The following is a 24,171-nucleotide window of genomic DNA, read 5'->3' as shown; positions in this document are numbered from 1 at the left end:
TGGGATTACAGGCGTGAGCCACCGTGCCTGGCCTAGACTAACAACTCTTAACATGCTTAGACATGATACTGACCACACCAACTATGCTAGCAGTACTTAACATTGACACTGCCTGTACTAACTATGCTAAAATATTAAGAAACCATACTGACTGTACTAACTACACTGAAAGGTTAAGCAACCATACTGACCATGCTAACTATGTTAAAATACTAAGCAATGATACTGACTGTACATTTATGCTAAGATGCTAAGCAACACTACTGTTGCTTGTGTCTGATTACCATACCATCTGGCAAAAAAAATGTATGATGTTTTTGCATTTTTAAAATCAAAATCCTGGTGTTTTTTTTGTTTGTATGGTTGTTTCTTTCAACCTCTTAACTCCTGATTTTTTCTGTTGAGTGATTTTACGTCTCTTGGCTGTGCAGAATGACGATTAATGGAAAGGCTGTCTTCCCCGTAGACCTCGGTGAGGGCGGACCTGACTTGTAGATTGTAGATTGGGTATGCTCGTTTTTATATTTCATTTTAGGCGCCTCACAGTCTACTCAGAGAAAAATAAAAGAAGGCAAAATGAGTCCTCCCCATTTCCACGCAAGCCAGAGCAGTTGGTTGTGTGGGAGCCTTGTGGTGCCCAGCGGAGGACGGCCAGGACCAGCTCCAGCTGCTGGGGTGCAGTGCGGGGCGCAGGGCGTCCAGGTCCAGCTGGTGCAGGTGAGAGCTGGCGAGTCACACAGGCCAGCTGTAGGTGGGGTGGGAGGGTCACACAGGTCTGAGAAGTGTGCAGCATGCTGCAACCCCTGCCCATCGCAGCACCCCCTGCCTGCCGCTTTCCCATCCTCCCCTGTAGACTGCCCCAAGTCCTGTCTCCTCACAGCCCAGCTCCTCCCTTTTTCCCAGCCTGTCCTGCTGCATCTGCTTAAGCTCTGAGTGTTGCTGGGACCATGCATCCACTTCCTGACCCTGTCTGTGCACGGCCCCGCGTCTAGCCCCGGTGCAGCCTGCCTCCCTGCCCGAGGCCCCCAGGGCTGTTTTGCAGCAGGGTGAGATCTGTTTGAGGCCACCCTGCCCTTCTTCTGCAGGGCTGGGGCAAAGGGGCTCTGCAGGCCGCCTCAGCCACCCCGTTTCTAGGGCGGCCTGCTTGTGGTGGACTAGCAGCCTTTCTATGCTAAAGGTAGTGGGGGTCTTTTCAGTGTTGTTCTATGTTCTTTCCTATGAAACGGAGCCCCTCCAGGGCAGGCCCAGGCCCCTCCCAGCCTGTCTGGGCCACAGATACCTGCAGCTGTGGCCAGTTCCCAGGTTTTTGAGGACACCCGCTCCAGCAGCCCTGAGCACACCTGCATCTTCAGTCTCAGTTTGAGGGGCTGGAATGGGGAGGGAAGATGATTTGGAAGGATTTGGGGAGAGAAGAGATATACAAGCCGGGGCTGTCTGGGTTTGGCCCAGGTGCGTGCCCCCTTCACCACTCCACTCTGTAGATTCTCTGTGGCAGAGGATGCGATTGCAGGCCCCACGGAAGTGCGGAGGGTGGAGCTGATGCCGGCTCTGAGTTGGGAAACAGGCATGCTTGTGGGTTCATAGTCCTGGGAGAGGCTTAGCAAGGGAACAGGACCAGGCCTGGGGCTCAGAGAGGCAAGAGGAGGGATGGCCTGGGCAGAGGTGGGCTGGGAAGGGGGCAGGGAGGAGGCTGCAGGCAGCGGGGGGTGGCCCTGTGCTGATTGGAAGCTAGCAGTGAGCATCAGGTGGGGGCTGAAGCTTGTCTTAGGGATGGGCAAGAAGAGCACTGGTCCTTTCTTTCCAGCTTCTGAAGAGGTAAGAACTCCCCAGGAGCAGGAGCAGTGGAGGGGGAGAACCACCCAAGGAAACAGTGCCTCGACTGGCAGGGCAGAGGTACAGAGGCAGGACCAGAGGCTTGGCAATAGGGAGACGGTAGGGAAGCTGGTGCCGCTGGCAGAAGAGGAGCAAGTAGGGGGCATACTTTTAAGAGATGCCTGATTAAACCTGGGTTTGAGTTATTTTTCTGTCCCTTACTAGCTAGTGTAGTTCTGGTTACTTAAGCACTCCAGGCCTCAGTTTTGTCGTCTATGAAATGGGAACAGTAGTGCAGTCCTTGACACACAGGAGCTTCTCAAGCAGAAGGAATGAGAGGTACAGGGCAGCAGCACCAGGAGCTCTGCTTCATGGCCATGGGTGGACATGCAGGTGCAGGACAGGGGAAGTGTGGGACAGATGAAGTTTCTAGCCTGGACTGTGAGGGGCCTGACAGCCTCCCTCCCAGGAGCCCCTCCACCTGCCCTGGTCCTTCCAACTGGCCTGTAGGCAAGCTGGGGCATGCAGGGAAGGCCCTCTCTGGGGCCCGAGGATTTGCTGGAGAGCACTGTGGGTACTTGAGGTTGGTGGGGGGGCAGGGGTTGCCAGGGCACCCACAAGGAGTTCAGGAGCGTGCCTTAGGAGGGAAATTGGTATTTGGGCTGACTAAGGGGAGGAGCTGGACAGCAGAAGGTTCCAGGCCCAGCAAAAGCTGCTGGGATCAAGGTGAGAGAATAAGCACCAGGTGGGAACAGGTAGTACCCAGACCCCATAAACAATTCCTGCTGGGTCCTCAGCCTCCCTTGGAATACAGAGGGTGGGCTGGTTCTGCCACGCATTGCAGTTGGAGGAGACTTCTCAGGTGAGGTGAGGACTGTTGCTGCACTCACAGACACGTGACAGGCCTTTCTGTGTTGCCTCCCCAGGATGACCCCTCCGGCGAAGGTGTCCTGCCCTCAACCCGCGGCCCAGCCGCCTTCCTCCCCTTCCTCACTGTGGACCTGCCCGTCTACGTCCTCCAGGTCTGGATGGCTTACTGCCCTTTGTTTTTCTTATTGAGACTCACAGAGCCTTCGACTTCCGGAAGGCTGGCTTCACAGCTGAGGCTGGTCACTGAGGCCGCGTGGCTTGGGAGGCTCAGCGGGTTGGTTGCCAGGATGTCTTGCTGCCTTCTGGAGAAGGTGGGTGAGTGGAGCTCAGATCTGCAGGAGACTGCAGCTCCTGCTGGTAAACAAAGCAGGAGAAGTTAATATGCTCTTGAAAGTGCTGTGCCTAGGAATTCCAGTTACTGCTCTGGGAAGAGGGCTGGCCAGGGCCCAGCCTGTGGGAGAATAGACTCGGATGAATTCAGTAGTTTGCTTACATGGTTAAGCTAAGGATGGGTGGCGGTGAATGATTCAGAGTTTGATATGAAATACCGAAAGTGTATAGCTTACCACATTTCTAACAATTTGCCTTACATATTTATATATTTACAATAAGCCATGCAAATTGTGTTTTAGTTTTTTTGCAAATTGGGCTACTCAGCATTTTCCTTGCAATGAGAACCAAACTTGGACAGAAGCACTGGTGGGAGCAGAGGGCCGGGCACCCGGGCTGCAGAGGCGTGAACTGGAGGGCGGTTTGGCAGCATGGATCAGAGAACTTCAGAAGTGTCTGCTCCATGTGCCTGGCAGCCCCCTCCTGGGACTGCTCCTGAAAAAAAAAAGTTGTGGAATAATCACCGTAGCCCGGAGTCGAATGGTGCAGCAGCAGAAACACTTCTAACATGAGGAGACAGGCTAGATGGGGCTTCCATAGCCCTGGGCCACATGCCGGTCAGCTGTGAGGGCGCAGGCAGACACCTAATACCTGGGAGAGTGCCTTAGGAGGGACCTCATGAGAAGTGGGGAGAAAGGGTTGCAGAAGTAAAGATGATTTTGTTTCTGTAAAAAGGCATGCGGGTGTGTGAACATGTGAGCTATACGTCAGTGTGCAGACAGAACAATCTTGAAAAATTTACAATACAGTACTGAGTTCATTTTTCCATCAAAGAACATGTGTTTAGAATAAGGGGAGCCTGTAGTTTTAATTAAGAGAAGTCAGGTATCTCACCACAAGCCCGGTCAGTTGCCTGCTGTGTGGAGCCACAGGATCCCTCTGCTTCCCCTCCCTCCTCCCTCCTCATGACAATGCTTGGTTTTGCAGGAGGTGCTCCCCTCATCTGGAGGCCGTTCTGGACCGGAGGCCACCCAGTTCCCAGGAAGCACTATCAACCTGCAGGACCTGCAGTGATGGCAGCCTCGGCCTGGGCAGGCCCAAGGCCACGGTCTAGGACTCACCTTCCCTGAGAGTCAGATGACATGAGCCTGGGGAGACCTCATTTGGTTTCCATTCAGAAGACCAGCATAGCCCTTTTGAGACTTTTGGGTACATTTACCAAAAATGTTTTCCTTTTGTTTTACCAGGAACGAGTTCGAGCTGTACTCTTTGAAACTGCCTTTGTGAGCAAAGTGCTTTGGCAAGACAAGGGTCTCCCTCAGTAGGGCTGGGTGCACAACAGCCCCTTTCCCCGTGTCCCATTGATCTGAGCTGTGTAGCACTTGTTGCATTACAAGGAAAAAGACTTCTGCAGGAAATAGGGTAGAGAACAGGCTCTCTAGTCAGATGCAACTTGATCTGTGGCAAAACCAAGTGGGGTCTTTCAGCTTCAGTGTGTGAGCATCCCAGCATCTGGGATGGGGTTTGTGGGAAAGTTGGTTTTGCCACACTGTAGGACCCAGGAGATCCCATTGCCACAGTGAAGCCAAATTCTAGCCCAAGTCTGGCAGAGCAGTTGGGCAGCTAGTTTTTTGGGGAGAATGATGTGGTGGGACAGAGGACCTCAGTGGCCTATTACAGAGCCCTCTTCCCAGACTAAACTCATAGCTGAGAGCTTGCGGGTATAGTAGAGTTAAAATTTTAAGTAATTTTCTAAATTCTGTATTTGGGTATTAATGTCTAAATGGTAATTTGACAATAGTTTATAAAGTGATGTTTTGAATACCATAAATTTCGTGTAGGACTGTGATGGTGCATTTATGTTTTATTATTGAGGTTGATGTGCACATAATACGTCAATGTATGTTCTTATAGAGTGAGGTCTGTCTTGCAAAAGGAGACAACATGATCACCTTGCCCTTGTTTATTTGTAAGTCTGTTAACTTAGCAATGACACAGGGTCACTCCTAAACGATTTTTTTTTTTTTTTTTTTTTTTTGCCTTGTGCCTTTTGAAGTGTGTGTCGTTCAGAGGCTGTTTTGGTTCCCAGACTGAATCATTCAAACTGCCGTGTTTGTTTCTTGAATTTGGGGGTGACACCAAGTTTGAGTGAGTCCTCCCTCTGTCTTGTCCCACTCCGAGGTGCTGTCCCCAGGTGCTGTTCCACATGGAGGAATCCACACCCCATCAGCAAATGGGTCTTCTCCACAGACCACCGCTCTGTCACCAGCCAAAGCCAAGGAGAGAACTTGCCCACCTGGGAGACTCTTCAGCCCCAAGGTGGCCCAGAGTCCTCCTCCTCCATGGGAGGCTTTTGGCCACTATGGGGGGTGGAGCTGCACCCACCCCGTCTCTATCGGGGAGCAGAGTCTGCCCCCAGGAATGCCCTCTCGGCCTCTACTTTTCTCCCATGTGCCTCCCTGGGAACGCCACCATGAAGTGGCTGGGACTGGCACCCAGCATTCTGGACACTGAGGTTCCCTGCCGGTGACGGGCCCAACTCCTAGTGCAAATGAATGAAAGTTTGCCTCTAGTCATGCACCGAAGGTTTTTCACCTTGGCTTAATTCGAGTAGCTGCATATATGGCATTCAGCCCGTTGTTTCTCCTTTAGTTGGTAGTGACGGCCCTGCCATATACCCAGCTGCCTGCTTGCATTTCTTTGGTCTTTGCACAGAGGCTGATCTCACACTACACTCAGCGTGGAATTAGCTTTTGTCTCGTAGAGCAGCTGTTTTAGATGAGAACCAAGGTGTCATGCTCTTGCCCTCAAGCATCTGCTTAGGGTTAGATGATGAACCGGGGGGATGCTGAGATTTGGCAATGGTGGCTGCGTCCTTAAACAGGCTTTCAAGACTCCAGAAAGACATGAATTTATTCAGGTGAGGAAGGGAGCACACGGGAGGCAGAGAAGACTCAGTTGGGCCCTTCAAGACCCAGCCCAGACTCTGCCAACATCTTTGCTAAGCCTTCAGCTAGAACAGCTATGGTCTGCGAAGATTACGTAAAGAAAAATAGCAGCTCCTCCTTCTCCTTGTCCATCAGTGTGTGCTCAGACTCTTGTTTGATCCTGTGGACTGGGGGTTGTGAGCGGCATACCAATGTCCTGCCTCTCTGCAGGGGAAACAAACCCAGTGAGCCATATGCCCGTGTACCCCTGCCCCTGGCGCAGGGAGAGGCCCAGCAGCTCCAGTCAGCTCCAGCCCACTCTGGTCAGCCCTGCAGGCTGAGGGCTGGAGTTAACTCTGAAATAACTGGGAATGTGAGTCTGCCTGGCATTTATCAAGTCTGGTCCCTGGATCACCACCTCTTAAATGTGGGAGCAGGGGGACCTGCTTCCTGTTGCCAGGGTCAGAAGGCAGGAAGGGCGGAGGCCTTGGGACACAGCAGTAGGGGGACCCCAGTGACAGGCAGTGAGCAGGGCTTGGGGTCTGGCTGGAGTGTGGGTAGGGTGGTGGGACCCTGTTCCTGAGCAGAGTGTACCTGGCTGGGGTGGGTGGGCATGGCTGAACCAGTCTCAGCCTGGCATGGGCCATGAGCTGGCAGCCTGGGGAAGAGCCCCCTGCAGGAAGCAGGTCCTGGGAGAGCCTTGCTCTGAAGGCAGGCTGTCTCCCTCAGAGCCTCAGTGAATGCCTTCAGAGTGGGGGCATCGGGGGCTTGGGCTGCAGGACCTCAGCTGCCATGCTGTCTTGGGACCCCCTCCAGCAGAGACCCCCGGGGCGACCCTGCCTACCTTCTTCTTGATCTCAGCCTGGGCGCGCGCCCGGGCCCGCTGCAGACGCTCCTCCTGTAGGATCTTTTGCATCTGGAGCTTCTCTTCTCGAAGTCTGCGCAGCAAGAAATGACGTTGAAAACTGGGGGGACCTGGGAGTTGTTGTGTAATCTCTACACGGAGTCCCCAGGCCAGGCCGTGTCCTCCCTCAAGAAAATTCCCAGCTCCTCTTCACCTCTTTTGCCAGGTCAAGGCCTCAATACCTATCCACAGCCAAAGCACCACTGCTTCTGGCCAAGGTGGCCTAGGCCCACAGGAAGACAGCCAGGGCCCTGCTGTTCCAAGGCCCTGTCTCTGGCCTCCTGCAAGGGCTGATCCAAGGTTCATCCAGCAGACCTCTCCCAGAGGCACATTTCCCTGAATCTACACCCATGGCCTGATCTGTGCACCTGTGGCCTCTCTTGCCACTGTGAAGGTCCAGCATCCCCCTGGAGCAAGAGTCCTGTCTCCGTCTTGTGTATACTCTCAGTCATCAAAGCCTGGTCTGGTACCCACTCCGAGCAGGGCACCAGGGACCCAGAGGAGAAGCCCCTGTGCTTGTGGGGGACGGATGGATGTTTGCAGATTGTGCTATCTCAGGGCCCTGCACGGGGTGGATGAACCGGGCTGCCCACAGGCCAGGGAAGCCATGACCCCCATCTACCTTGGGTCCAGGCTGGTGTCCTGACAGATGACAAGCTGCCGCCCATCTGCCCCCCTGCACTCCCCTCCAAGCTGAAACTCCCAAGGCTCTCTGAGCCTCTGCACTTCGTCTTCTGCTCCAGCAACACTGCTGTAGCCATGCCTTCCCTCTCGGGTGCTGGCAGCTGCCCTTGCCCTCAGCCTCCAGCCCCTCCAGTCCAGCCCCAGAGGGAAGAATCTAACCACGCCCTACCTGGCCATGTTTGCCCCACTGCTTAAAGCCCTCCACTGCTATTCCATGTCTTTGAGGCTGGCCATGATAGCCGCACTCTAACTGAGCTCCACCTCTTCTGTCTTCTGGACCTTGTCCCTCCCTGAGCCTCCTGGCCACATTGAGTCACTGTCCTTTGCTCTAGGGAGCTTTCCCTAACCACCCCCTAGTTGAGTGTGATACCCCTCTAGATCCCCCCAAGACCTGGGCTTTTGTCTCATAGCATGGAGCATGAGGGGCCTGTCTCCTGGGAGCGCTTTGAGGGCAGGGCCTATACATGCCCTCTGCCCTCAGGGCCAGTCCGGACACAGCAGCTGGCAGGGAGGGCCTAGAGCTCACCTGATGCGCCGCTCCTTCTCCTTTGCCCTCTCGGCCTGCTCAATCTTGACCTGGGGCACGCGCTCCAGGTTCTCTAGCAGCTCATCCAGCTGGTGCTCAATGATGGTCAGCATCTGCACGGTGCCCAGGTTGGCCTCCTGCTGGGTGCCGATGCAGTTCCGGTACACATCCAGCACCTTCCAGTTCAGGCTTTCTAGCAGCTTATCCTGTGGAGGCGGCAGCTTCCAGCAGAGTGCTGGCAGGCCGAAACCCACCCCCATGCTAGTGCCTTCAGCGGTGGCCTGCTGACCTCCCAGGGTGGGGGCCACCGCTTGGCACACACTGGGAGCTCTGAGAACATAGGCTGAAACAGAACTTGGGAATCTGGCTTGTCTTGGCCAGAGCAGCCTATCCCCTGGGCCCCCTGGAGTCAGCCAGATCCCTGGTTCCAGCCCCTCCCCTAGTTGCCTTTGGTACACCAACAGGGCCCAGTCCCCTCCTCCAGGGAGCCCTGTACCCTGAGCACCCCACAGAGCTATGTCTTCTCTGAGATTGTTCTGACACTTAGAAAACAGATAACAGCGCCTCCACGTGGGCTGTATGAGGAGAGAGGAGCAGCAGGCAGGCAGCTCAGCCCAGCCTGGGCACAGCTAGTGCCCGTGGACTCTGGCTGTATCAGGGGAGTGCTGTGTTGCTCATGGCTGTATCCCATACCCTTGGCCCAGTGCCTGGCACACAGCAGGCACTTGACAGTAGGAAGCCGCCCCATGCCCAGGGTGGCCCCAGGTGTGCCGTCAGGTTGGGAGCAGGCTGAGCCCTTGGCTGGGTCCTGGCTTCTGCTCAGAACACCACTGGCTTTCTCTTGTCTCCGAATTCTCTCACCCTCTCAGACTGGCTTGGGGACTCGCCTCTTCCCCGCCTTCAGGATCACCTTGCCAGACACAATTTATGTGTTTAAGAAGTAGACACATTTGTTGAATAAAAGAATGAAGCAATGAATGAGGCATGGGGGCAACCAAGCTGGCTGGCACAGGCATCGATACATGTGGTGGCTCCTGGAGGCAGGCAGGGCAAGGGCAGCTGCAGGGCACTTACCCAGGCCTTGCCCTCCATCTTCCCAGGGCCTGTCAGGGCTCCTCCAGTGGGTGCCCAAGGGTCCCTCCTTCCCCTGGGCCTCTGGCCACCTTGATCCCCAGCCTACCTGCTGATCACCCTTGTACTCGCCGAAGTGGAAGACTCGGGCTTTGAGCTCCAGCTCAGCTGCTGTGTCCTCCTCCTTGGTGATGGACATCATCATCGTGCTGACCCACTGCTTCAGCTGGTTGACCTCCCTGTCCCTGGAGGAGGGAGAAACCGGCAGGGCATCAGTCCCTCGGCGCAGCCCTGGGCACATCGCTTCTCTGAGCCTGACCGTCTGTACAGTGCTTTGCCCCTACCAGCTGTCCTGAGGGCTGAAGGATCATGGGTGCCAAGTCTCTGCATGCCCAGGGGGTCAGAAATGCTGGCAGAATGTAGGGGAAATTTTAAAATATTTAACAATCAACATTAAAGAAAATAAACAGCTTCATTGAGGCATAATTCACAGACAATAAAATTAGCATAACCATCATAAAGTATACAAGTTTTTTTGTATATTTAAGGAGTTTACACAACCATCACCATAATCTAATTTTAGAACATTTTCATCACCCCATGCCCATTAACAGTCACTCCTCATTGTCTCCTCTATCCTTTGGTCTTTTTTTTTTTTTTTTTTTTTTGAGACGGAGTGTCGCTCTGTCGCCCAGGCTGGAGTGCAGTGGCTGGATCTCAGCTCACTGCAAGCTCCGCCTCCCGGGTTTATGCCATTCTCCTGCCTCAGCCTCCCAAGTAGCTGGGACTACAGGCGCCCGCCACCACGCCCGGCTAGTTTTTTCATATTTTTTAGTAGAGACAGTGTTTCACCGTGTTAGCCAGGATGGTCTCGATCTCCTGACCTTGTGATCCGCCCGTCTCGGCCTCCCAAAGTGCTGGGATTACAGGCTTGAGCCACTGCGCCTGGCCTATCCTTTGGCCTTAAGCCACTATGAATCTAACTTTGTGTCTACCCTGAACACTTCATAAAAATGGAGTCACACAATATGTTTTCTTTTGTGACTGGCTGCTTTCACCCAGTATATTTTCAAGGTCCATCCATGTTGCAGCATGTGTCAGCACTTCATTTCTTTTTGTGACTGAGTAATCTTCCATTGCATACGTAGGCCACACTTTGTTGATCCATTCATCCATTGATGGGCATTTGGGTGGTTTCCACCTTTTGGCTCTTGGGAATATTGCTGCTATGAACATTCACGTACAGGTTGTTGTGAGGACATGTTCTCAGTTCTCTCGAATATGTATCTAGGAGTAGAATTTCAACATTCACCTTTCAAGTGAAATAAGAAACATGCACAAGGGACATGCTGCTCAGAGTTGGGCCTCAGACCAACCTGGGCATCACCTGAAAGTGTGTCAGAAATGCAGAGTCTTAGACCTTGACCCACACCTATTGAATCAGAAACTTCATTTTAAGATCCCTGGGGGATTCAAGTGCACATAAAGTCTGAGAAGCACTTCGCTATAGGGAACGTGATCTGGTTTCTTCAACAAATGGATGGCAAGGGGGAAAACAGAAAGGAAACCTATAGATTGATTTTATAGATAGAAGAATTTAACGATACAACCAGAGGAATAGCATCAGCAAGATGGTGGAGTAGGGGGTCCTCAGCTCTTGTCCCCCCACAGAAACACTAATTTGACAACCATCCATGGATGAAAATGTCTTTGTCAGAGCTCCAGAATTCAAGGGAGAGGTTATAGCACCCAGTTTATGCACCCAGTGGTGCATAAAAACAGAGAAAAGCCATAGAGAGTGAGAGAATAATTTCACTCTGCCTATGTCACCTCTCTCCCAGGCCATGGCAGTGCTGAAAGAGATCTCATTGGCCTGCAGTTTCTCATGTTGGGGGAAGGAGAAAGCAAGGTGGAACCCCAGGTTTCCATGCATTTTGGGCCCAAGAGGCCCATTTCTGTCTCATCTCTGCCAGAGCCCTGGTGTAACTGTCATGGATGGATCACCTAGCGGGGCAGCTAGGAACAAATAAAAGGCACAGGGCCTGATAGCACCCAATGTGCAGACCTCACCTGTCTGTAGACCCACCACAGCATGCCCCACCCACCTTGGACCGTGGCAGTAGGCCCTGCCCACAGACCCCACCAGCCAGCACATGGAGAATCTCTGGCTGAGCTGTCTGGCTTTCTCCTTTGGCTTTCCCTGCTGAAGCCAGTCCCTAATGACTGAAAGAAGCAACTCCTTTAAATGTGCAGATAGCAATGCAAGGCCACAAGAATCATGAAAAATCAGGGAAACATGACACCACAAAAGGAATCTGATAAGTCTCCAGTTATTGACCCTCAAGAAATAAAGATCTACAATTTGCCTGAAAAAGAATTCAAAACAATTGTCTTATAGACTCCCAGTGAACTGTAAGACAACATAGATAGGCAACTAAACAAAATCAGGAAAACTGTAAGTTCAACAAAGAAATAGAAACCATAAAAAAAAAAACCCAGAAATTATTGAGCTAAGAATGCAATGACTGAACTAAAAATTTCAATAAAGAGCTGTGACAGCAGACTAGATCAAGCGGAAGAAAGAATCAGGGAACTCAGAGATAAGTCACATGAAATTAGCCAGTTAGAGGAGCAAAAGGGCAAAAAAATGAAAAAGAGAAAAAAGCTTATGGGACTTACAGATATCATCAACTGAAACAGTATATGCATTATAAGAGTTCAAGGAAAAGGAGAGAGAGAGAGGGCAAAGTGTTTTTTAATTTTATTTTTATTGATACATAATAGATGTACATATTTTTGCAGTACCTGTGGTAATACATTCATATAATTTGTAAAGATCAAATCCGTGTAATTGAGATGTCCATCACTTTAAATATTTGTCTTTCTACTAAAAACATTCGAATTACTCTAGCTATTTTGAAGTATACAATAGATTACTTTAGACTACAGTCATGCTACTAATGTATCAAACACTAAATCTTATTTCTTCTATCCAACTTTATATTTGTACCCAATAATCAAGAGAACTTAAATAATGGCTGAAATGTTCCCATGTCTGGAGAGGGAAATGGATATCCAGATTCATGAAGCCTAAAGATTCCCAAATAAGTAGAACCTAAGAGATCTACTTTGGGGACATATTATATTATCAAGAGTCAAAGAGAAAAAGATTTTGATAGCAAGAGAAAAGTGACTTGTCATGTACAACAGAACTGCTATAAGATTATCAGTATATTTCGCAGCAGAAGTCTTGCAGGTCAGGAGAAAACGGGTTGATATATTTAAAGTACTGAAAGAAAAAAATGGCTAAAAGGTATACTATATGCAGCAAAACTATCCTTTAAAAATAAAGAAGAGATAAAGACTTTCCCAAACAAAACCTGAATGAGGTGGTCACCCACAATACTTGCCTTAGAGAAGTGCTAAAGAGAGTTCTACAAGTTGAAACAAAAAGTTACTAAATAGCAACACAAAAGCATGCAGAAGTATACATCTCACTGGTAAAGGTAACATCACAAAAAATGGTTACATTCAGAGGTTTTTGTATGCAATTGAAGTAAATTTGTTATCAGCTTGAAATAGACTATTATAAGATGCTCAGTGTCTCATTAAAGTAACTACCAAAAAAAACCTATAGTAGATACATAAGAAGATAAAAAGAATCAAAGCAGATCACTGAAAAAAAAAAAAAAATCAAACCCAAAAGACAGCAGAAGAGGAGGAACAAGAGAGCTATGAAACAGACAGAAAAAATGAACAAAATGGCAACAGTAATATCAGACAAAATAGACTTTAAGTCAAAAACTGTCACAAGAGGCAGAGAAAAGAAGATTCACATAAAATCAGAAATTAAAGAAGAGACATTACAGTTGATGCACAGAAAGAAAAAGGAACATAAGGAACTATTAGACAATCCAGAAAAAAAAAAAAAAAGATAAATTCCTAGAAACGTACAACCTACCAAGACTGAATCAAGAAGAAATAGTCTTAACAGATCAATAACAAATAGGGAGATTGACGTAGTAATCAAAACACTCCTAACAAATAAAAGCACAGGACCTCATGGTGTCATGGGTGACTTCTGCCAAACATTTAAGGAATTAACAGTAATCCTTTCCTTTTTTTTTTTTTTTTTTTTTTTTTTTGAGGTGGAGTCTCGCTCTGTCGCCCAGGCTGGAGTGCAGTGGCGTGATCTCGGCTCACTGCAAGCTCTGCCTCCCGGGTTCATGCCATTCTCCTGCCTCAGCCTCCCGTGTAGCTGGGACTACAGGCGCCCGCCACCACACCCGGTTAATTTTTTGTATTTTTTGTAGAGATGGGTTTTCACCGGGTTAGCCAGGATGGTCTCAATCTCCTGACCTTGTGATCCGCCCGCCTTGTCTTCCCAAAGTGTTGGGATTACAGGCGTGAGCCACCGTGCCTGGCCTTTGTTTTTGTTTTTGTTTTTGTTTTGATGGAGACTCACTCTGTCACCCAGGCTGGAGTGCAGTGGCACAATCTTGGCTCACTGCAGCCTCTGCCTCCCGGATTCAAGCAATTCTCCTGCCTCCCAAGTAGCTGGGACTACAGGCATGCACAACCATGCCTGGCTCATTTTTTGTGTGTTTAGTAAAGACAGGGTTTCACCATGTTGGCCAGGCTGGTCTCGAACTCCTGACCTCAGATGATCCACCCACCTCGACCTCCCAAAGTGCTGGGATTACAGGTGTGAGCCACCGCACCCAGCCAGCAATCCTTTCTAAACTCTTCCCAGAAATGGAAGAGGAGGGAACATTTCCAAGCTCATCTATGAAGCCAGCATCACCTTGATAACAAAGCCAGACAAAGACACCACCAGAAAAGAAAACTTAGGCTAATATCCCCTATGAACATAGATACAAAAATCCTCCCAAAACTATCACACAGAATTCAAAAGTGCCTTAAAAGGATCAAACACACGTCACCCTCACACATGCATAGCCTCTCCCACTATCAACATCCCCCTGCAGAGTGGCACATTTGATACAATCGATGAACCTACCTGGACACATTATTATCACCCACAGTCTGGACTTTACATGCAGGTTCCCTCTTGGTACTGTATATTCTGTGGGTTTGGACAAATGTATTATATAATGATACATATCCACCATTATAGCATCATACACAGTATTTTCATTGCCCTGCAAATGCCTTGTGCTTTCCCTCTCTTCATCCCTCTCTCCCCCTAAGACCCTGGTAACCACTGATTCTTTTAGTTTCTCCACAGTTATGCCTTCTCCAGAATGTCATAAAGTTGGAATCATACAGTATATACCCTTTCCAGGCTGAGTTCTTTCACTTAGTAATACGCATTTAAGGTTCTTCCATGTCTTGTCATGACCTGATAGCTCATTTCCTTTTAGCACTGAAAAATGTTCCATTTTCTGGATGTACCACAGTTTAATGATTAATATTGTCTATGATCTGTGTCCCTGCCCAAATCTCATGTTCAATTGTAATCCCCAGTGTTGGAGGTGGGGCCTGATGGGAGGTGACTGGATTATGAGGCAGTTTCTCATGAATGGTTTAGCACCATCCCTTTGGTACTGTTCTCCTGTAGGAGTGACTTCTCATGAGATCTGGCTGTTTAAAATTGTGTGGCACCTCCCCCACTCTCACTGTCTTGCTGCTGCCTCAGCCATGTAATATGCGCCTTCACCTTCTGCTATGACTGTAAGTTCCCTGAGGCCTCTCCAGAAGCTGAGCAGCTGCCAGCATCATGCTTCCTGTACATCATCATATATCCGGGAGTCACAAATTAAAACAAAATACCACTACACATCTATTGGAATGGCCAGATCCAAAACACTAACAACACCTAATGCTGGCAAGGATTTGAAGCAAGAGGAAGTCTCATTCATTGCTAGTGGGAATGCAAAGTGGTACAGACACCTTGGAAGACAGTTTGTCAATTTCTTACGAAACTAAACATACTTGTACTATGTGATCCAGAAATTGTGCTTCCTGGTGTTTACCCAAATGAGTTGAAAACCTACATCCACACACACACAAACATCTGCACATAGATGAGCCATACAGACATGGTGCTGAGGGAAAGAGACCAGACACCAATGAAAACCTACTACACTATTACTTGAAGTTCTAGAACCAGCTACTTTGGTTATCCATTGCTACACAACAGGTTACACATAACATGCATTTATTACCTCAGAGTGTACAGTACTTATGTGGGTTAATTGCTAGGCTCTCTATTCTATTCCAATGATCTATTTCACTATTCTTTCACCAGTACACACACCATTTTCATTACTGTAGTTTTAGTAAGTCTTGAGGTTGGGTAGTGTCAGTCACCCAGTTTTCTTGTTCATCTTCAGTGCTGTGTTGGCTATTCTGGGTATTTTGACTCTTCATATAAACTCCAGAATCAGTTTGTCAGTAACTACAAAGTAACTTCCTGGATTTTCACTGGGATTGCATTGAAGCTATAGATCAAGTGGGAAGAATGACATCTTGACAATATTGAGCCTTCCTATCCCTGAACATGGAATATCTCTCTATTTATTCTTCTTTGATTTCATCAGAGTTTTACGGCTTTCCTCATATAGATCTTGTATGTTTTGTTAGATTTATATTTAAGCACTTCATTTCAGAGGGTGCTAATGTAAATGGTATTATGTGTTTAATTTCGAAGTCCAGTTGCACATTACTGGCATATGAGAAAGCCACTGACTTTTGTATGTTAATCTTATATCCTACAACCTTGCTTCTTGCTGTAACAGCTTATTAGTTCCAAGAGCTTTTTGTTTTTATTATTCATTTATTTATTTATTGAGATGGAGTCTTCCTCTGTTGCCAGGCTGCAGTGCAGTGGTGCGATCTCAGCTCACTGCAACCTCCGCCTCCCGGGTTCAAGTGATTCCCGTGCCTCAGCCTCCCAAGTAGCTGGGATTACGGGCACACGCCACCACTCCCAGTTAATTTTTTGTATTGTAGTAGAGATGGGTTTTCACCATGTTGGCCAAGATGGTCTCAATCTCCTGACCTCGTGGTCTGCCTGCCTCGGCCTCCCAAAGTGCTGGGATTACAGGCATGAGCCATCACACGCAACCTTTTTTTTTTTTTTTTTTTTTTTTAAGACAGGGTCTCAGTGTGTCACCCAGGCTGGAGTACAGTGGCATGATCATGGCTCACTGCACTCCTGGGCTCAAGTGATCCTTGCACCTCAGCCTCCCAAGTAGCTAGGACTTCAGGTGTGTGCCACCATGCCTAGCTAAGTTTTTAATTTTTTCTAGCAATATGGTCTCACTATGTTGCCCAGTCTGGTCTTGATCTCCTGGCCTCAAGTGATCCTCCTGCCTTGGCCTGCCAAAGTGCTGAAATTACAGGCATGAGCCACTGTGCTTGGCCATCAGGAGCTTTTTGTTGATTGCTTTGAATTTTCTGCATAGACATTCATGTCACCTGTGAACAAGGACAGTTTTATTTCTTCCTCCCAATCTATATACATTTTATTTTTTTTTTTTTTTGTCTTATTACATTAACTAAGACTTCCAGTACAATGTTGAAAAGCAGTAGTGAGAGAAGACATCTTTGCCTTATTTCTCATCTCATGAGAAAGCTTTTAGTGTTTTTTTTTTTTCATTAGGTAACATGTTAGCTGTAGGATTTTTGTGTTCTTTATCAAATTGAGGAAATTCCCTTCTATTCCACATTTTCTGAAAGCTTTTATTATGAATGGGTATTGGATTGTGTTCAGTGCTATTTATATCATGTGACTTTTCTTATTTAACATGTGGATATGACAGATTACGTTAATTTTTGAATGTTGAACCAGCCCTGCATACCTAGGATAAATCCCATTTGGTTGTGGTGTATACTTCTTTTCATATACTGTTGGATTCAATTTGCTAATATTTTGTTGAGGATTTTTGCATCTGTGTTGAGGATATTGGTGGCTACTTTTCCTTTCTTGTAATGCCTTTGTCTAGTCTTGGTATTAGGGTGATACTGGCTTCATAGAATGAGCGAGGAAGTACTCCCTCTGCTCTTATCTTCTGAAAAGTGATTGTAGAGAATTGGTGTAATTTATTCCTTAGATGAAATTCTTGCTTTGTAGAATTCACTAGCAAACCCATCTGGGCCTGGGGCTTTCCCTTTTGGAAAGCTATTAATTATTGATTTAATTTCTTTAATGGATATAGGCCTATTATGATTGTCTATTTGTTTTATATATTTTTAAGACTGTATTTTGATTTTTTTCTGAGAAAAGATTGCTGAGTTCATGGAAGTTAAATACACATGGGCTGTGACTCCCCTGGAAACAAAGTATGGGTGCTCTCAGGGATGGCTTGGCTGGCTGAAGACCAGCTTTGGGATGTCACATCCAGCATTCTGCTATGAGGTTTACGTTTGCATGCGTGTGTTGGAGGAGGAACCTGTCTTCTTGCCCAATTAAGCTGGGAGCCTGCCCACCTCTCCCCAGCTCGTCTTCCTCTGTCACCTCCCAGCATTCCAGGATACATAGTCTTGCCTGAGGCTGGGGGTTTCACATCATTCTGGGGACTCTTTGCCACACCGCACCAACGGGACATGGGTGCTCAGTAGCATGGTTCCCCCATGGGACACTTAAGCCTCAATGGGCTCCCCCCTCAGTGCCTTTGCACCCGCTCTTCTTGCTGCCTGGGACCCTCTTTGCCCAGCCTCTGTGTGGATGGCTTTCCTCCCACTCCTCAGGAAGTTTTCTGACAACTCCTGGAAGCCTTCCCTGCCCCTCCCATCTGCTGTCACCCTCCATTTTAGCCCTCTTTCTCAAGTTGCTTTATTTTCCTCCTAGAACACATCAGTATCCACAAGTCACATCTGTGGACCTGTTTGTTGTATCTGCTGCCATTAAGGTCAGCTGCACGAAGGCAGGGCCTTGCTTTATCCTTGCAGAGCTTAGACCCAGGCCTGACCCAGAATGGATGCACAGGCAGTATGTGGGGAGTGAGCAGAGGATTCCCTGCTCTGGACATGCCTCACCAGTGCCTCAGGCTGACCCTGCCCTGCCCAGTTCTCCTGGAGGCAGGTGTCCTGCAGGAGACTGAGTGGCCACACCCAGCAGGAGGGACCATAATAACCTCAGGTGGGCTTCAGGTGAGAGCTGGGCAGCCACCTGACTTCTGCTGCTGCCTCTCTGGTTGGAACTGGGAGGCCAGGATTTTCCCAAGGCCCTAGCCACTTTGCCATGCTGGACAAGCTGTGTTTTAGGCCTGTCCCCAGAGGCCCAGTCCTGGGTGACCAGATGGCCCTCACCCATCCCTGCCCATCTCAGCCCCACCTGGCCCCAGCCTGAAGGGTGGCATGACTCACCACGCCCATGTCCTCCTGCTCAGGGCTGCACCCACTCCCGTCCCCGTTACGCTGCTGAACAGCAGTGGGGGACACACTTCACAGCAGCCCACAGGTGGCTTGGCCTTCCCCAGTTCTGTGCCATGAACACCCACTCTGGTCTACGAAATATGAAGCAGCAGCAGCTTCCAGGCCCTTCTGAGCAAATGACTGCTTTGGGCGCCTGTGTGAAGCATGTTAGTGCTGCCAGGAACTGGGGGGTCAGGGTCGCTGTGGACCTCCAGCCACTCCAAGGGCCCCCCAGGAGCTTGGTGGCAGCAGAAGGAGCCTAGGGTGGAAGCTCCTTGGAAAGGCCTGGCTCTAGCCATGGGCTGCTTCAGGGTGGGCACAGGTGCCTGGGCCCTGCCCACCCCCAGCTCCAGCACCCTCTCTCCAGGATCCGGCCCACAAACGGAGCTTCACATGGAGCTTTTCAGACAATATGGACCAGGCCAGGGCCGTGGACAGGGGTGGGGGCTGTTCTGCCAACTCAGCTCCCAGTGCAGAGGGATCCCAGAATGAGAGTGGCAGGGAGCTCCCGCCAGCCACCGCGCGGCACCTACATGTGGATCTGCGTGTGTTTCAGGGTGTGGCTCAGCTCCTCCAGGGTCTCCTCCATCTCCTGCCTGTTCTGGATCAGCGACAGGTTCTGCTCCTCCAGCTCTCGGAAGACATCCAGGAGCTGCTGGGGCTCCGTGAAGTACAGCTGTGGTTCCTGCAACCCACAGGTTTTGGCAGGGACTGGCCAGGGACAGAGCCAGAGGGGCAGGGATAGGGGCACGGCAAGGGAGGGGCGACTTCTGAATTCCAGTACAGCACTGGGCCATTCACCTCCCCATCGCTGTCGGTGTCCTCCTGCGTGGGGGGGATGGGAGAGTTCGACCTGCGAAGAGATGGCAGGGTCGGGACTCTGGGACCAGCCTGAGCAGACAGGAGCCCGGGGAGGGGCACAGAGGTCTTGAAGGCGTTGTCAGCATCCCCATCCCTCCTCTCCCAGCTGCCCACAAGTTGCCCAGAGGGCAGCACCAGCTTCCTCACAGTCCCCAGCTGCCACACTGCAGCCAGGGGATAGTTTCAATCCACTCATTTTCCCAAGGCCCTAGCCACTTTGACATGCGGGACAAGCCATGTTCCAGACCTGTCCCCAGAGGCCCCAGTCCTGGGTGGCCAAATGGCCCTCACCCTTCCCAGCCCCACTGCACTTAGAAGAAAACCCTCTCTCCTCCTGGGGACTGCCAGGCGGCCCTCCCAGCACTCACCTTGCCTCCCCTGCCCCAGCCCCTCTGCCCACCCGGTCAGGTCCCCTCTCTCGGGGTGCTGCCCTACCTCAGGCCTCTGCACCTGCGGCTCCGCTGGCTGCTGGGGCTGTCCCTCCTCCCTCACCATTGTTTACTGAGCGCCACCTTTGAGGCCTTTCCTGCCCTGCCTCCCCCATCTAGGGTCAGTCTTGGCCCCTGTCCTTGGGGTCCCACTCACAGCAATAGAGGGACTCTCAGGGCTGCCTTCAGGTGATCCTGAGTGCCCAGGGGCAAGGTCTTTCTGGACCAGTGGAGAGGGGTTGGGCACAAGCTATGTGAGCTTTAAACGCTCAGTGTGGGCCCCAGAAAGCCCCACTGGATGGGAACCTCACCTCCACCGACTTCCAAACCTGCCCTCCCAGCCTGCTCCAGCCTGGGCCTCACCTAGCATCTGCAGGTCCTGCTGGCTGAGGTGGGGGGGCTGCGTTGGCTCGCCCCAGGCACCTCAGGGACCTGAGCTTGGGCTTGGAGATGCCACCCCCTAGCCCCCAGAAACAGAGAGGCATCAGGGCAAGGGCCTGTGGGACTCTGAAGGCAGATCCAGGAGGGCTTCCCACGAGAGGCTGTGATATCAACTACAGCACTTGCCAGACCCACGCCTCACACTGCACACCGATGCCCATTTTACAGATGAGGGAGCTGGCTGTGTGCAGGGCACTGCTGGCCCATACGATGCCTTTCTGAGACTCCACCCTCCAGATGGATGTAGCCTGGGTCAGGGAGCCTGACCTGGCAGTTGGTGGGGGTGGGCTGGACTTCAGCTCCCACGTGCCCTCTTGGCTGAGTGAGTACCTTGTATAGTTCACAGCCTGCCCAGCTGTACTCAGTGGCCCCAGTCACCTGGCTAATAGACGGAGGGGCTAGGAGATTGAAACCCAGTATAGTGTGGTCCCTGACTCTGTTCTCAAGTCTCCCAAGTCAGGGCCTGTCTGGTAGGGGTCAGTCCGTGACTGAGGGGGCCCTAGGCGGAGCAGGCTGCACTGCATACATTAGAACCTCTGCTCCTCAACACAGAACTGGAAATGCAGGGCGTCATGGCAGGCAGCGTTAACACCAGCCTGTGCACGGCCCAGCAGCACGCCCCAGTGGTGGCTGGTCTTCCCCACAAGGCATGGCTGTGCTGGGCAGAGAGGAAAGCCAGCTTGGGTCCTCTTCCAGCTGGAGAAGCATCAGTTTGGGCCATGGGAGGCTGATGTTGGGGCCACCCATCTGGGTGTGGAGTTCAGGAACAGGCAGTCGTGGAGAGGGGAAGACAGAGGGTGGAGGGCAGAAGGGCTGAGCAGCAGATAAAGGCCCTGTGGAGGAGAGTGGGTCGCCACAGACACAGGGCCAGGGCAGGGGTGTAGGGAGCAGCCCCGAGCCCTAGTGCCCACTATTCTCCATCCCCGCTTCTGCCACCCTTATCCAAGCCAATAAAAACCATCAGCTTCCAGAAGAAAACACAGGAGAATATTTTAGTGACTATGATGTTGGCAAATATTTCTTAAGCAGGGCCCCAAATTCACCAATCATAAAATTACAGATTGGTAAATTTGACTTCACTAAAATTAAGAATTCCTGTTCTTCAAAATACAGTATTAAACAGAAATAAGGTGACTGGGCGCAGTGGCTCACACCTGTAATCCCAGCACTTTGGGAGGCTGAAGCGGGAGAATCACCTGAGGTCAGGAGTTTGAGACCAGCCTTCCCAACAGGGCGAAACCCCGTCTCTACTAAAAATACAAAAAATTAGCCGGGCGTGGTGCCACACGCCTGTAATCCCAGCCACTCAGGAGGCTGAGGCACGAGAATCGCTTGAACCCGGGGAGTGGAGGTTGTGGTGAGCCGAGATCACGCCACTGCGCTCCAGCCTGAGCAACAAGAGCGAAACTCCATCTCTAAATACATAAATAAATAAATAAATAAATAAATAAATAAATAAATAAATAAATAAATAAGAAATAAGGCAAGACACAAACTGGAAGAAGATATGTATACCACACTTACCACACCAGGCTGGTCCCCAGAATACATAGAGAACCAATAGGTAACCATAGGAACCAGGCCAATAATCCAACAAAAATGTACAGAAATCGGATACTTCACAAAAAAATGACATCTGAACAGCCAGTAAGTATGAAATGTATCCAGATGTGTCATCAGAAAATGTCGTGAAAACCATATGGTCCTGAAGACCACTTCACCCATGTAGTGACCATGACTTTGATGTTCTGTGTTTTGTTGCTTTTGACACCTGTGGCCTTGCCAAGCCTGGAGGGACCACCTCTCTCAGGGCTGACCAGTCCATGGAGACAGGAAGTGACTCACCCTGGCCTCCGAGCTTGCCCTCAGCTCACCTTTCAAATGCAAACCACCCAATCCACTGTCCACACCCCAGCCAGACCCTCTGTCGGACTTTCACACTCAGGACCTATCCCCCCAGGGCCAGGACCAGACAACTAGGGGCAGGCCTTTGTCCAAGAGCCCCGAAATTATTCCGAAACAAATCAGCCCTACACCTGCTCACCGCCTCAACCTGAATTCCCATGGGAACCACAATGGAAACTCCTGCCCTAGGGCCCTACTCCCTCTGCCTCCTGGCCAACCTGGGACTTCCCAGTGTGGCCCTTCATGGAGTAGGGACTGTGAGTAACATACTTTCTTTCCTGTGGCACTCAGACCTGACTACACGTGGGTGCCACAAGGGAGGGCTCCCTGCTAGGCCCCAGCCCCTCCCACCCACCGGAGCCCACTCACCCTCTGGAGTTGCCACCACTAGACTCGCTGGGCTGGCTGCCTTGCTGGGGGCTGCTCAGGTAAGACAGGCTCCGCCCCAGCCGCAGAAACCTCCAGGGCTTCTTTGTACCCTGACCCTCTGGAGAAAGCAGAGGAATGGTTTCTGAACCCTGTGCAGGGCGGAGCCGGGCTCCTCAGGCTGGGGGCGGCAGCTCACCTTTGGCCCACACAGAGCTCGCCTTGCCCTTGATCCCTGGTCCTGCAGGAAGCAAAGGGGGGGTCCCGATGGCCTCAGCTGCAGCCAAGCTTCAGTGATGCCACGTGGCCCAGATGCCTGCAGGTAACCTGCCAGCTGGGCTCCGGGTCTCAGTGGGCCACTGGCAGAGCCCACATGGGTACCCACATTCTCTTTTCTGCTACCTTTGTCCCCTGGTGTGGAGTTAACACTGCCGTCTTTGGAAGCCTCGGAGACCTCCTTGGCCTTTTTGAGAAACAAGTGTTTCTTTTCCTGTTCTTCAAGCCACTCCTTGGGCGACAGCTTGTATAGGAAATCCTTGTAGACCTTGTAATGCTGCAGAGTGTCTTCAAATCTGGAGATATCACTACATCGGGGTGGGGTGGGGGGGTGGGAAAGAGGAGGTCAGCCTCTGCCACAGTGAGGTCCCCATGCCGGGGCCACACCTCTATCCTGGCCAAGTCTGTGTGGGCTCCTTGTTTTCCTTGAGAAAAGGTGCAGGAATGCCACATGCTGGAAGATGGGCACCCACCCTGCAACAAGCAGAGTCACAGCCTTTTGTGACTTGCAAGTTCCTCTCCACCCTGGAGACCGCACCTCTCTCAGGCTGTAGCTGGGCGAGCCTTTGAGCCAAACTGCCTGCCTCCAAGTGGAAGCTTTGGGAGTCACTGAATCTCTCTTGGTCTCACTCCCCTCGTCTATAAATGGGCAACAACCTTATGGAAGCACTGAGTCCCTGGGAGGTAAAGCCATGAGGTTCACGTGGCACTAGGCTCCCTTTGGCCATGCAAAATGACTGAGGGACCAGGAGGTGGACCAGTCAATGGCCAGCATGCCCTCTGACCTCACCTTTTGATATTAACAATCTGGGTGGTGAGGTCCCGGATTTCAAGGATCTTCTCTATCTTGGCTTTGGTCTCCTTCTCAGCCCTAGGAGTTGGGCGTGGGGGAGGAGGGATGGGGGCAGGGGGCCAGTGGCAGCCTATTAAAGAGGGGTGAGCCCACCACCCACAGGCCCCAGGGTTGTGCCAGGCTCCGGACAGGGCTGGAGAGCCACACAGTTAATCCTTTTGCCTGTAGTATCCCCTGCCCTTGGCTCCCGACCAGCCTTGGTGCTTCCAGAAGTTTTGTAGGGGCTGGGGCAGAGGCTGGGTGAGGGGATGGATGAGTGGGTGTGCACAGGCTCAGGGACAGTGGGGGTTCGGCATTGCCCAGCCAGCCCCTCGGGCCTGCAGGCTCACGCTCTCATGGCCTGCACGGAGCTGCAGTCGTTCTCCCTGAGGAACTCGTCGAACAAGGCGGCATCCTTCTCCAGGGACTTCTCGGCCTGCTGCAGCCTGGCCTCCTCTTTGGTCGCCAGTGTCTCCAGCCGCTGGATCTCTCTCCGTTTGCAATCCAGGGTATACTGGGGGCCAGAGTGGGGTCATGGTGCCTGGCCCAGGCCAGCC

General features: G+C 51.0%; 2 protein-coding genes across 6 annotated transcripts in view; one reads left to right on the top strand and one right to left on the bottom strand.

Annotated features, from left to right (window-relative positions):
- The window catches only part of ZXDC (ZXD family zinc finger C), a 37,660-nt gene extending 32,799 nt beyond the window's left edge, over positions 1-4,861 (top strand). For 2 of the 3 annotated variants that reach the window (XR_495386.3, XM_007985512.3), the window contains 3 exons: positions 536-717; positions 2,739-2,834; positions 4,000-4,861. Coding sequence is in view for 1 of the 3 variants with exons in the window: in XM_007985512.3 (XP_007983703.2) it covers positions 536-717; positions 2,739-2,834; positions 4,000-4,086 (365 nt within the window). In the remaining 2 variants the exon portion in view is untranslated. Of the gene's footprint in view, positions 1-535; positions 718-2,738; positions 2,835-3,999 lie in introns of those variants that run through there. The other variant, XR_005242027.2, reaches the window with a different exon arrangement.
- Positions 4,862-5,818: 957 nt separating this feature from the next.
- The window catches only part of CFAP100 (cilia and flagella associated protein 100), a 41,471-nt gene continuing 23,118 nt past the window's right edge, over positions 5,819-24,171 (bottom strand). For 2 of the 3 annotated variants that reach the window (XM_038003445.2, XM_038003447.2), the window contains 12 exons: positions 23,965-24,128; positions 23,573-23,653; positions 22,909-23,090; positions 22,706-22,747; positions 22,510-22,627; positions 19,307-19,358; positions 19,039-19,190; positions 14,145-14,210; positions 9,234-9,369; positions 8,054-8,259; positions 6,784-6,877; positions 5,819-6,164 (listed from right to left, as the gene is read on the bottom strand). In XM_038003445.2, coding sequence (XP_037859373.1) covers positions 6,051-6,164; positions 6,784-6,877; positions 8,054-8,259; positions 9,234-9,369; positions 14,145-14,210; positions 19,039-19,190; positions 19,307-19,358; positions 22,510-22,627; positions 22,706-22,747; positions 22,909-23,090; positions 23,573-23,653; positions 23,965-24,128 — 1,407 coding nt within the window. In that variant the 3' untranslated portion in view covers positions 5,819-6,050. The remainder of the gene's footprint in view (positions 6,165-6,783; positions 6,878-8,053; positions 8,260-9,233; positions 9,370-14,144; positions 14,211-19,038; positions 19,191-19,306; positions 19,359-22,509; positions 22,628-22,705; positions 22,748-22,908; positions 23,091-23,572; positions 23,654-23,964; positions 24,129-24,171) is intronic. The other variant, XM_007985513.3, reaches the window with a different exon arrangement.

Source organism: Chlorocebus sabaeus, chromosome 22, assembly GCF_047675955.1.
Source record: "Chlorocebus sabaeus isolate Y175 chromosome 22, mChlSab1.0.hap1, whole genome shotgun sequence".
In the NCBI taxonomy this organism is placed as follows: Eukaryota; Metazoa; Chordata; class Mammalia; order Primates; family Cercopithecidae; genus Chlorocebus; species Chlorocebus sabaeus.
This window is presented reverse-complemented; position numbering and strand designations above follow the sequence as displayed.